Here is a 14,026-nt window from a genome sequence, read left to right on the forward strand (position 1 = left end):
CATTTATTTGTAGACGCGAGCTGCTAAACCGAGCCAAGCGACAGAGCTGCTGTGCTGCAGAAATGCCGTGTGTTCAGGAGATCCGGACGAACAAAACAACCGGAAAGAGAACGTAAACAAAACTTTATAAAGTGGTTATTTATATGATCTTATCATTTGTTTGGCGTGAAGTTTTCCTCCCAAGAAGGCGATATTTATAAATATATATATATATATATATATTTACATTTATGGAAGGAGTCTCCAGTGTGAACTGAAGTTTACAGAGGAGTTTACACTTTTGTGTAACATGACAAGCTACGGTTTTCATCGTATTAACTCAAAAGACTGTTTATAGCTGCTATAACTAAGCAAGAACAGGAAATAACTTGTTTAGTGGACGCTCCAGAGCATTAAATGTGACCACAAATGGTTAAATGTACGATGTATCGTTCTTCAACAAATAATAAAGTGCAATATTTGGCAAATTCCTGTTGTATACGTGGAATAAAACACTTAAGGATGGTAACAGTAACTCCACTTCATCACACCACCATGTCGTGGATTATTTTACTATACAGATGTTATTATTATTATTATTATTATTAATAACACCTACTGGAAGTCTTTATTGTCTACAGGTACTGCGCTCGTTTTCAGCACTCTCGCCCTGCCTGGATTATAGATGGTATATTTAATCCTTTAACTGGCTGAAAGCCTCAGCTTCTCCAGTTTTATGTGAAAGAAGGTGTGAAATTATTGCACGTACGTCTCCGTATGATTGCACTCACGGTTTAACAGCATTGCTACAACACTCAGGCAAAATTATGACAAAGCACCGAACTGCTGCACTGCACAAAGACAGCCACAGGAGGTGCATTTGTAAAAATAGTGTGCAGTTCATCAAGGCTAAAGCTTCACACCGCTCAGATTTACCGAGTAACACCGCTGTATAATTTCACATCATCTGCAAAATATCCGCTTTAGCATGAAGGACTCGTGAGGGCTCTGGGGGAACTCTGTTTCCTCCAGAGGAGCCAGGACTGCCGGTTTCGGCCTGAGCCTCGGGTGCAGTTCTCCTCCACCGCCCAGCTAATCGAGTGTGATATCACCGGGGGAAAAACTAGTCACACTGTTTAATATTAACCCCAGAGTAAAAGTCTTTTTAGTTCGGGTGTACCCAGTTGCACATTGCTGGGGTCAAAAACAGGAAGAGGAGCAGGAACTAGTGCTGTGTTAGCGCTCAAACGCTCAAATGAATGACTAGTCAGTTAGTGTTCTTTATCCTTTCTAAAAACGTCCCAGACTTCTCTTTGTATTTAAGCTGATTGCCCACAATACACCGTGATTATAATGCAAAACAGAAGCGAATAACGGCTTGAATAAACATTTACAAATTTTACACCTTTAAATAAACACGTGATGGGAGTAAAGTGTAGAAAACAATAGCCGTGTTATGTATGTGGTTAGCATGCTTTTCTCATTAACCGCTAATTAGCCACTATAGCTACTAAAATGCATGCAGAACTAACCATACACAAGTGTGTACTCATGTTTCCCATCACATGACAGACATCATTTCCCACATGTCTGGGATTCGCCCCGGATTGGATGCCAGTTCATTTACACACACATTCACACAATTTAGTGTAGACAATCTGCCCCCCTGCATGTTTCTCGGACAGTGGGAGGTAACCTGCGAACCCGGAGGAAACCAACCTCTCGTTGTACTCAGTGGGAATGTTAGCAGTGTCGTGGAGTCCTCCTTCACGTCAGAGTCTCCAATAACGATGACGAACTTACCTGAATCTGGCTGTCAGGACACATCCAAAACTTGCACCGAGACAGATTTGCCCCTGAGTTTAAAATGCCAGACAAGTTTGGTCGGTTACTGTGAAAATCTTCAACTCGGTTCCTTTCAGGTGGGAAGTTCTGGTCCGTAATCCAGTTGTCTTTGCCGGTCCTGATCTATTTGTCCCTAAACGCAACCATGATATGATATATATGACCTTGAATCGTTTGCTATCTGGAGATAGTTCTGCTACAGCTCATTTAGGCATTAATGATGTTCCCTAAAAAGCAGCATAATAAAAACATTACTAAATTATCCACGATCTCAAAATGCAGTCGATCTCGATCGGATATTACGCAGCTTCGATTTCTACTCCAGATTTGGAGAATATGATGTTTAAAAATAGTCGCCTGTTTTCTGCCGAGCTGCCAATCACCCCGCCTCTTTGTGCTGTATGAAACCCCAGAGGTCCTCCGAGTTATAAAGTCGCTCAAATGAATTCTGGGCCGATTCGGCTTCTAAATGGACCTCATTTGAGCAAGGACAGGCCTTTCAATCTTCTTTAAATAAACCAACTGTCAGGGGTTTTAAGTGTGCAGTAAACAGGCCGGACGTCAGGAGAGAGCTGCTATCCATCAAACACTCGCTTCCTAAAAACATGCACGACTTTCAGGAATCTTTCAGTGTCAGTTTGGGCCGGAAGTGTCGTAAAACCAGTTTAAAGCCCTATAACAGGATGAGAGCAGTCACATAGTGGACAGGGACGTCTGATAAAGCTGTACAGAACAAGTAATGTCTAAAGAAGATTACTATGATTACTTTGCTGATGTTTTTATCCCGGGCTCATTCAAAGACGTAGTGATCGGTAAATCCAGACAAGTTACCGATAAAGCCTCTGCTGACTTGGTTTCATTTACCAAGCGTACACTCGGTTGAACTTTGATTTAATTAGATACTTTTTTTTTTTTTAAATGAATACTCACGTTAGAACAGGACAGCTGTAATAATCGGCTCAGTGCTGTGTTGTTTATTCAGCCAGTGTGCGGTCTGATCAGCTTGAATGAGATCACGAGCAAGGGAATGCATCCGATCAGCAAAAAAGAGTCTGTTGTACTAATCCCCTCCATACAGACGGGAATCAGGAGACAATACAGACATATGCTGCCATCAGGGAAGTCGCACAATAACACGGCAGACGAACCTCAGACAGACGAATAACGCAACAGAAAGACCAGCGTAGCATTAAGCAGAGCCTTTTGTACCTACAGAGAATAAATACGTGCTGTCTGTGCTGAAGTGTTTCAGTCATCCAGTCACTGAAATAACTTCTAGTGGTGAGACAGAGTGTCTGAAATCATGCAAACATTTATCAATGAGTGAGGGGAGTCTCAGAAATCAGTGAGAGGGATTTAGCGAGTACCTGGCTGATGAGGAGTTCCTCAAGGCTTAGTATTTGGTCCGCTGCTGTTTGTATTTTACTCTCTATTAGGGGTGTAATGCATTGACACTATCTGTAAATGTATCTGCTTAGCGTTTAAAACATCCATTATCCGTAGTGTTTAAAATATCCATTAAGGAGCGTGGTCTTTCCTTTTTACCGCAAGCTGAATGTGACAACTCGCTCAAGCCTACATGAAAGCAAAGCCTTCGAGCTTCCTTAATACATCACAGACATCATACGACTGAACTTATTCTCTATGAGTCAAAAACTAGTCTCACAGACCGTTTCATCGGCTATTCGGCGGTTTAAGGAAGTGACGTCTTTGTTCCTTGGGCGTTTCCAGTTAGTTGTCGAGCACATACAGAACAACCGCGGGAGATTCCGATAACAATGTTCCCAACTTTTCTGCTAAGGACATAATTGTAAGCATCCAGACTGTGCTAAGCTTTTACTGCATCTCTCGCGTAGACGCACTCGGTATCACCCAGATAACGGTACACGTCTGGATAAGTTACTCCAGTTAAATGTTTAATGTTCTGTGTGAAAAGTTGTCACTTCAAAGTCTATTTAAAGGGTCTGCTAATTCCACTTCAGTGGGCCTCATTATCATTTACTATAGTTGTGTGTAAATGTTTTCGTTGGCCAAACTGAACTAAAAATCCCCACCGGTTTCACTTCGTACACACGTGTGTGTGTTGATAAACACCAGCTGTACAGTACCAAGCACATTCAGAGCAAAGCTGATTTACATTTAGCCACACCCACATATCCATAGAAGGCAAAGACGGCTGAAAAGACAAAATGGCGACTAAATGGTGGACGAGCACTTCCTAAACGCATCTTCCAGTGTGCTAAATCCTCCAGTAATGCAGCTCAGCCACTGCAGCTCATCAGCTTTCACAGACACACCATACGGCGCCATTACTTTTGCCCCAACTGAACGTCTAGCTTTATTTGTCCTAATTTATGGATTTGTTTATGGATCATTGTCTTTCATAAAGCGTTCCTTAAATTGGTGTGCAATTGAAATAAATAAAATGTAAAAAAAAATAATGATTTTTGCGCTGGAGAGAATAATCTGTCTATATTATAATAGAGAAGAGTGAAAAATCATTTTAAAATCCCACATCTACTCAGATGCCTTTGATCCCACAAAAGATCTCGGTGCCTGTATTAAATGTTAAATCTGTTTATTCATGCCATGCCTTTATTATGTATTGTTGATGCTTGATATATAGAATATTCTGGATATCATTATTACAGCTTTATGCTTTATGCTTTGTATTGTTTGGTTTAATTCACTAAACTGTTAGTTATAGTCTTCCTTTACCTGATAGCAATATTAGCCCTGTAGATGATGAAGAAGAATATAAAGACATTTAGGGCCATGTGGTGCACTTTTCTTTCCAAGCTGTCTATCAGTAATCAATACAGCGTGACTGGACTTGTGTTATAATCTTGAAGGCATTTCACGACGTGTCTGTGGTTCCTCTTTAGTTCTGCTCAGGATTTTTCATACTGAGTTCATTTTAAAGGTCGTTATGATATTTAGCAGCAAGAGCCTCTTGTTTGAGATGATAAGAGTCCTTACCTGGGTTGGAGATCATCTTCATGCTCTGCTCCTGAAGCTCCTGCTGTTGGTTCGGTGTGGATCTCAGCAGGTTTCCTTCACTGCCGGCTCTCATCAGCCTCTCGCCCACGATCAGCATCCTCGAGCGATCCCCCGGTGGCTCCTTCCGCGGCTGCTTCGATGGTTTCACCAGACGTGATGAGATCATTTCGCGTCGTTTCAAAGATGTATCCCTTGTCAAGATCAAGATCTCAAGATCTTCCCGCCTTCTTCGTCTTTGGCAGCCTAAAGACGAAGCTGTTTTCTCGTGCACTAGAACTTCATGGTGCTTGCTCAGAAGTTTGGATGAGAAAACAGCCCACTTCAAAGCTGTCCTGTCTGATCAGTTCCCGAGTCCCGAGACCCTCGCTGCTGTCCCTGACTAATCCCTTCCACGCTCAGCACAAACACTCCCTCCGGCTCTGAGCTCAGGAATCAGAGCCTTCGTACACTCGGCTAGCTGTGCGAGCTGCACATGGATTTAACGAGGCGAGACAATTACCGTGGAGTCAGAGAGCGAGACAGCGACAGAGAGCGAGAGAGGGAGAGAGAGAGAGAGAGAGAGAGAGAGAGAGAGAGTAGAGCAAGCGAGAGATTTATTCCCTAACTGTATGCGTCATGCTGAGAGGAAAGAACCTCGAAATGATGGACGTCCAACAGAAATTGCAGCGTTTACAAAAATCAAAGTGAGAAGATGCAGGAAGCTGGTTAAAACGTCAGGTTTACACACGTCCTCATGAACATGTCCTCCCTGCTCACATCATCCATTAAACTTCTTCTGGTATCTTATTTAAAGCACCTCTCCAACCCTAACCCTAACCCTCATAACCGAACGCACCCTGTTCCCATTATATGATTTTATGATTATATACGAATCGTTTCATGAATCCAAAGTGAAATACAGACGATCATTTCTCCAGACTCTGGAACTCAATATCAGTGTTTACCAATCGCTCAGCACCTTTCGCGCACTTTTTGAAAAAAAGTGCACGAGGTTGAATTTTCACTCATTTCTAGTCATTATTTATTTAAACGTAAATACTGATCAAACCGCAGGTTTATATTAACGCGCTCGTTCTAATGCGTTATCGTTTCTATAGTAACCGCTCGATCACAGCTCCGCTATATAATAAACAGATTAAAAAAAAACGTGTGCAATCGTTGACATGGGGAAGTTTTCTGTAAGGAGGAATGTGTTTATTTAACATATACGGAAGGAGTCTCCAGTGTCAGCGTGAACTTTTCCAACACCTTCAGAACAGACGAGCTTACGCCTTTTGCTAACATGAGAGCACTAGCTCAAGAGAGAGAATAAATCGAGGCTGGTGAGGGAACAACTGTTTATAGCTGCTATAACGTAAGTGAGAACAGGAACTGACATGTTCCACAACATAATGTATATAAACAGATATAAATTATGATGTGTCTCAATTTGCCGTTGTATAAGAGGAATAAAACGCTTCAGGACGTGCAGGGTGTCAGGAAATGTCCTCAGAAATGTAATTCCACTAACAGACTTTAGCTATCTCGGCTAGCAAGTAGCTAGCTAATATCAACAACGAATGCTTTTTGAGTTAACAGTTAAGAAACGGTACACAAAATTTAAAGTGTGACGAACTTAACTCATAATTATGTAATTACAGTATCATTTCATGTCCAAACTGTATCATTTTTGTTTATTTAAAAACATAAAGCGCAATAAAATGTTTTTTTTTGTTGTAAATAATCATAATTTTCATTATTGAGTAAAGTGATCAGGACAAAACGTTTTAATCTTTATCACAGTGTGAATGAGGTTTGATTTAATCCAGTATATCTAACAAACTGTTAATAAACTCAGTGTATACAGGTATAACATGGGATTATTTTTAAATCAGAAAAAAAAAAGTCGAATTATTATTAAAAAATAAAACTTCTGACGCATGTCCTAGCCAGGAATTCATTTCTGTTTCATCAATAATTAATTTCTTTAATAAAATAACGAGTAAAATAACGGATGGTCGCAGCATCGTTTTAATGTGCATTCTCTGTCAAAATGAAGAAATTGAAACGTTCGACGACTCAGAGGACGAATTCCAAGAACTCAAGGCCATTCTGTGTAACATCCTGTTCATTACTGAGGTTTTCTCTGCATCATTAAAAACTATTTTTATTGCATGCCGTGCGAAGCCTGAGGGACGGCCGGCTCTCTAATTTGCACTCTCGTACCCTGGGGATGAAAAATAAATTCTGTGTGCAAATGTGAAAAGGTGACAAATAATCCCAAATTACTACAGCCAGAGGTACAGAGGCGCAGCGCGACGCTCACACGCAGGACGTCGCAGAGATCGGTTCAAAAACACTGTATATTTCACTCAGTTCTCATATCCGGAGATGTCACGCTGCGCTCCTGTAGGACGAGACATGAAGGAAAAACCCGTTCCTTTGAAGATGCTAACGCTAAACATACGACTCCGAGTCATTTCTTTAAGAAATGCCCGTGTTCATTTTGTAAAACAGTGTCCCGGGTAAAAACGCTACAGATTTACCCCTCAGCTGTTAGCAAAACTTTTCTGAAATTTAGCAATGTGCTATAGTTGCTCGCTTTAGTAACTACACTAACTATACTTTAGTTTTATAGTTTTATTTAACTTCAATATCCAAGGTCACTATGCTAGTCAAGGTTCGGCTAAGTATTATATCATGCTAGCCATCATTAAGCAAATTTTTATTGCGCTTATAGCTCCTTCAGGTTGACTTTCCACAACATTAAATCTAATAACTATAAACGGATACAAAATCAACAGCGTTCTTTAATTAATAAAAGGAACTGCTGTGGTGTAAGAGGAATAAAACATTGCAGGACGTGGTGTTAATGGAGAATAACGATAATTGTGGCAGTAATAGTACGTCTGCTTTGTTACACCACCACGTAGTTGATTATTTTTCTATGGAAGCACGACACGGAGTGTTTCATTCCGTACATAATGGTTATCGGAAAACAGGGTGAGCCGTGGACCTTTTACAAAACCATTGATCTCTTTTTTTATTGCTAAACCCTCGTCTCCATCATAAAGCTGTCGTGTATTTTGAATGGAAAAATGTTATTATATGTAACTCCACGTAGGGAGCTTCAGCACCTCCACCTCCACCTCCACCTGTTCAGGTGTCGTATTGAACCCCCGGAAAAAATCCGTCTCAGTAGTACATTACGCAGATAAATCTTTAACCTCCTCCTCTATTTGCGAGCACAAACTCTCTCCTCCGTAATGAACGCCTTCAGCATTAGCATCGAGAAATATCAGGAGGGCCTTCAGTCTTCTGCCTCGCTGCTGCCGCCGCTCCTGCCGAGCATAAAATCTATCACACGGAACAATAACTGCGGCGCAGAGGAAAATATCGCTCCCATAAGCGCTGTTTTCAGTCATTAGTCTCTCTCCACAACGGCTCCTAACTCGAACCGCAGCAGAGGAGCGAGAAGACTGATGAGACCACCGGTCGTAACACGGATCCTGAGAGCTGGCGCTTTCAGGTCGTGTCTGCTCAGGTTTTTAATGGATTGCGATAAAATGGGACAAGATCGATCTGCTCTGTGACCATCACAGGAAGTGTTTACTCACAGGGAGAAATATTTACAGGAATATACGAGGAACGCTTTGGGCCTGTGTTTTAATGAGGCTCTGGGTCAGCTCTGATATCATGAGGTTTACTTCATTAGGAAGATATGCATGCAGTTTTGTAGCTGCTCTGTGATGGTATCATCCGAGGTTCTGTGCTAATCACCGGGAGGTTGTGAGGTCAATCCCAGGACTGACAGGGAGCCACAGAGAATTTCTTGTAAAAACACCACCATACAGAGAAAGGTCTCATTTACCGACAAACATCGCTGCGAACGCGAACGCGAACGCGAAACTATCTCGTGCTATTATGATTTCGCCGCTCCGAGTAGTTTTCCGCAGAAAAGTGCAAAAAACCCGCAAACTGCATCGCAAATTTTGAAAAAAGCTGCAGCAAAATCGAGCGTTTGTCGGCAGCAACGGCCGTAAAAAAAACTACGCGAAATACTCCGTACTCGTTGAAGCGGCATGCCTAGCATAAATACACTAACAAATGGGCGAACAACCGAAAGTGTTGGAGTAGCACGCCTAGCATGCGCACACAAACGAAAGGGAAGAATTCTGTAAATACTAAACACCCTAGGAAGTAGACAAAATAGCAGCATGTGTACCATAAATACACTAACAAATGGACAAATTACCTTAACTACTTAGGTAGCATGACCACTGTGAAAAAAAGAGAAAGAAGTAAACTACCATGTCGTCGTATTGTAGTACAATACAAGAACAAACAGGCAAACTACTGTAAATGCTGGAGTAGCGTCCATGTTTAGCATAAAAACCCTAGTAAATAGACACACTACTGTACTAGAACTGCTGGAGTAGCACATCGAATGTAAAAACTATAGTATGTGCTGGAGAAGCATGTCTATCCTGAACACGTGCAAATTAACTGTACAAATGCCGTCAAACGGACAAAACTACCGTAACATCTGGAGTAGCACCTCTACCGTAAAAAACCCTAGTAAATGGAGAAAACTACCGTAACATCTGGAGTAGCACCTCTACCGTAAAAAAACCCTAGTAAATGGAGAAAACTACCGTAACATCTGGAGTAGCACCTCTACCGTAAAAAACCCTAGTAAATGGAGAAAACTACCGTAACATCTGGAGTAGCACCTCTACCGTAAAAAACCCTAGTAAATGGAGAAAACTACCGTAACATCTGGAGTAGCACCTCTACCGTAAAAAACCCTAGTAAATGGAGAAAACTACCGTAACATCTGGAGTAGCACCTCTACCGTAAAAAACCCTAGTAAATGGACAAACTGTCATATCTGTGGAGAAGCATGTCCGCTATGGACGCATGGGCAAATGACTAAAAATGCAACACTGTCAAACTGACAAACTACCGTAACATCTGGAGTAGCACGTCTACCGTAAAAATCATAGTAAATGGACAAACTGTTAGACTTTATTTGCACGCTCTTTATTTGGATATCTTTTCTTCCCCTATTCATCTGTGATGTTCTCTCGTAGCTTTTTTTTTTTGCACCACAAAGATGCCAGGCTCTATTTCCTGTCCCCGAGAGCGATGCAGTCATCTGTGTGTACTTTCGTTTTATTATTTTATCAGAGAGTACTCGGGGGCAGCGTCTCTGACTTTGGGTCTTCAGGAAATGAGATTTTTGAGCTGTTAATTTAGTTCACCTTTGCTGGGAGCAGAAGGACACGCGAGAGCAAATGCACAGATCCGACTAGCCTTTATACTTGCACTCTCTGTGTGTGTGTGTGTGTGTGTGTGTGTGTGTGTGTGTGTGTGTGTGTGTGTGGAGATGAGTAAGTACAGACTCTAATGCTGCTTATAGTATATTGATTTTGTCCCTCACTTGGCCACGAGGTCTCACACAGAGGACGGAGAGGAAGAAGAAGAGGCGGTACGTGTCCTGTAGCCCTTTGACTTTTTCCCCTCCATTAGCCACGGTGCTAAAACTGTCACTTTGTTACCTACAGAGGGGGTAAAATACAGCGTTCATTATGTCCACTGAGGCTGAGGAGAAATAGTTGTGTGTCCTGGTCAGAAATAGGACGCTAAGTGTCCAGGACTTTGTGTACGGTGCTGTACATCACATCCAGCTAAAGCTAAAATTACCTTTGCATTTCCTAAAAATAGTTCTCAAAAGTTGATAAGGTCATGGCAGGGTGAACGTTTCACATGTAAACCAAATGGAAGGAGTCTCCAGTGTCAGAAGTAAAGCTGTAACTTTGATTTAGTCTCATTAACTTTAAGAGAGGAACAAGCAGTTCTGCTAGTGTTTCCATTTATGCTATGTGTGCTAGTTATGGTAGTTTGCCTGTTTGCTAGGGTATCTAGAGTAGCTGTACTAATTCGACAGTTAAGGTAGTTTGTCCATTCAATAGGGTGTTTATGATAGACGTCCTGCTCCAACTGATTTGGTATTTTTTTTCTATATGCGCCAACAGTTAGGATAGTTTAGCCATTTGATATGTTTTTATGCTATACGTTACGCTAGCCGAGCAGTTACAGCAGTTTGTGCAGAGTTTTTACGGTAGACATGCTACTCCAAGAGTTACGGTGATATGCCTGTTTGTTCATGTGACATTTTATTTTTTTCAACAGGACATACAGTTTTATTTTTATTTTATTTATTTTAATAGTTTATTTGTGTTTATTTGTATTTGTTTCCCTGAAAAGGATTAAGCGGTATAGAAGATGGATGGATGGATGGATGGATATATATATATATATATATATATAATGCACATAATGATTAGTTATTTGTTAGTGACAGGTATAATTATCGTCTACATTTTTACTCTAAATAATCATGATGCTCATATATTTTGGGCAAAATCCCATCCTGCAGGCTGAGAGACTGAACCCTGGGAGTTGTGAGGTATTTGAAGTGAACTGCAGAGTAATTACCAGCACTGAGTCGTCCTCACCTGTCCAACACACTCGCATCTGATGCTTTGATGTGCGACGCATTTCCGCCTTCATTAACTTCCACGTCTCTGATCTTCTCTCACACAGACCTGCACAGACGCTCCAGCATGTGGACCAGAGAAAATTAACATAACCTCTGCATTTAATAGCAAGTTTATTTACATTATTCATTTATATTATCATAAAAATTCTCATGACGCGTTAGGGATTTTTTTGTGGTGTGTGTTTTTTTTTGTTGTTTTTTTTAATAAAAATTCCATTAAGGAAACCTGAAATCAAAACTATTTTGGTCGCATTTAAAAGACACACATTTCCATTTCCAACACTTTGTACTCACTGTTCTCATCATCAGATCATTAAGCATTTGGGATGATCTTGATGACTCAAGGCTATATTTATGTATTAGGTATTTATGTATTATACTGTAAATCCACATGTATACGTTTGTGTTATTGGATGAGAGCGACAGTTCTTGTTGTCTATATATTTATATTTTAATTTTTGCTTTGATGTGACTCTATTATTTATTTTAAATATCTATAATTACTCACACTGTGTGTAGTTTTTTAATTGAATTATTCTGAGTTGAAGGAATGTTTGTGATACATACTGTAAATTAATACATACTTAATTATCCACTGCCTTTATTGCACATATTTTAATATATATAAAAAAAGAAGAAACAAGTTTTATTCTGAGAAGAGTAAAGAAATAAAAATAGCCTGAACTAAATATTTAAAACAATCATTTAATGCTTTAAAATTTTAAGCCACTGTAATTAAGTATTTTTTAAAAATAAAGCTACATATTTTTTTTTCTATTATTTATTTATTTATATTTTTTTTACATGAAAGAATTTTTTGTTTCTTTTTTAGCTCATGTTCCTGGGCACCTCTAAAAGACAGCATTTTCTATTTTCCTTTAAAAAAACAACAAAAAACATGAACGTGCAGTTCTGTATATGAAATTTTTTCACACATAAAAATATCAACAAATATCTATTTTTTCCACATGAAAATCTGAATTTGTGATTAAAATTGAGTAAATTAAACACGATTTCAGGCCACAATATCACACAGATATGAAACGTTTGTATATATTGTATATTTCATTATTTATAGTGTGTGTAAAGATAAGAAAATGGCCATGATAATCAAACCTGGTCCTCTAGTGCCCTCTAGTGACCACAAACGACAAAACATAAACAAATCCAGTGCATTTATTCTACAAACTGCAGCAGAGCTTTGAGATCTGATCACTGTGGGTCTAAACCACAGTGATAAGTGATCAGATCAGCTTTAAGCTAAATTAATAATAATGAATCGACTTGTTTAGCAGAATAAAGCAGCATTCAATGCTCATATGCTATATGAGAACCTTAAAGGTTCTGTCTAGAACTCGACACCAAAGTGGTTGTGTATCAGAAAAAGGTTCCACACTAGAACATGGGTATGAAGTGAAGAACCTCTGTATATACATATAGATGAGAACCCTTTATCTACGAGTCATCACATCATGTAGTTAGTTTTGATGAAATGAACAATATTTAAATGAAAAGTGCTGTGATCAATCAGAAAGTGTACAGTGGATGCTAAAAAAAGGATTTTTGTTCAAATGGACTTTAATATATTGAGAATTCATTTGTAAAATGTTTGTATTCTGAGAAGAGTAAAGAATCTGGAATTTAATATAAAATAAAAGAAAAAATGGGCCATGTTAATTAAGTATGTTTTAATAGAGCTACTTTTCCACAAATACAGTCAAATTGGCATAGCTTTATTTATTACTGATATTCATAATTTTCTCACATTTCAGCCCCAGTAATGAGCGACTACAGTGATGTGAAGCTAATCAATTCTTAATTTAATCATCTTATTTCACTTTCTCTGCAGAAATAAAGCGTTGCTCCATAAATCGACCATCTGTCATATTGAATATCAGTATTCCCTTCTGCCTATTCATTCATTTCTCAGTTTTATTTGTAGATTTGTCTATAGGATGAACTACATACACTAACAGAAATGACTCTGAGAATTATTTTTTATTCATTTGACTAATCTAATCCAAGGCTGTACACGGAGAATGATCAAACACTATATTGCACCTTTTACTCTACACACAACACTCTGTATTTATTACACTGCTGTTATTGACAGATTGAGATGGACATATGTTAAAAAAAAAAGAGAGTGAATAATTTGGCTCTTTGCCCATTTCTGTCTGTTTAAAACCCAGACTGGCAGCTTGGTGACCTCATTTCCACACTTTCCTACATGAAGAGGGATTAATGTGATTACTGCTGCTGCGACCATAATCATGATGAATTAATTAATAAATATGGTAATTAAAGCACATCTGGGATCCTGAAAAATAATAAAAAGCATGTTTAATATAAAATGTAGGCTATAATAGTTTTAAAAGGATTGTGGCCAGTAGGGGGCGCCAGGCAGCCTGGAGGACATACACTAACAAGTTTTACTGATTGATGAGTTTGCATATAATTTACACAAATTCCAGAATAAAATATTAGTATTAGTATCTATAATCCCAAAATAGTTGTACATCTGTCTACTTATAATATGTAGTGAAAATTATTTATTATTTTTTAAATTGAATATTTCATAAATATTATTTATCATTATATCTTATTTTTAATGAGGTGTTTAACTAAATAATCAATATACACAATGCACTATTTACT

General features: G+C 39.1%; 1 protein-coding gene across 6 annotated transcripts in view; it reads right to left on the bottom strand.

The window, feature by feature from the left end:
* Window positions 1-14,026, bottom strand: part of si:ch211-207d6.2 (sickle tail protein homolog) — a 60,649-nt gene that overhangs the window by 43,723 nt on the left and 2,900 nt on the right. The window contains exon 2 of one of the 6 annotated variants that reach the window (XM_047162592.2): window positions 11,325-11,414. In XM_047162592.2, the coding sequence (XP_047018548.1) occupies window positions 11,325-11,379 (55 nt within the window). In that variant the 5' untranslated portion in view covers window positions 11,380-11,414. Of the gene's footprint in view, window positions 1-4,803; window positions 5,761-11,324; window positions 11,497-14,026 lie in introns of those variants that run through there. The other 5 variants (XM_017495559.3, XM_053673707.1, XM_053673706.1 and 2 more) reach the window with 5 other exon arrangements.

This window comes from Ictalurus punctatus, chromosome 20, assembly GCF_001660625.3.
Source record: "Ictalurus punctatus breed USDA103 chromosome 20, Coco_2.0, whole genome shotgun sequence".
Classification (NCBI taxonomy): Eukaryota; Metazoa; Chordata; class Actinopteri; order Siluriformes; family Ictaluridae; genus Ictalurus; species Ictalurus punctatus.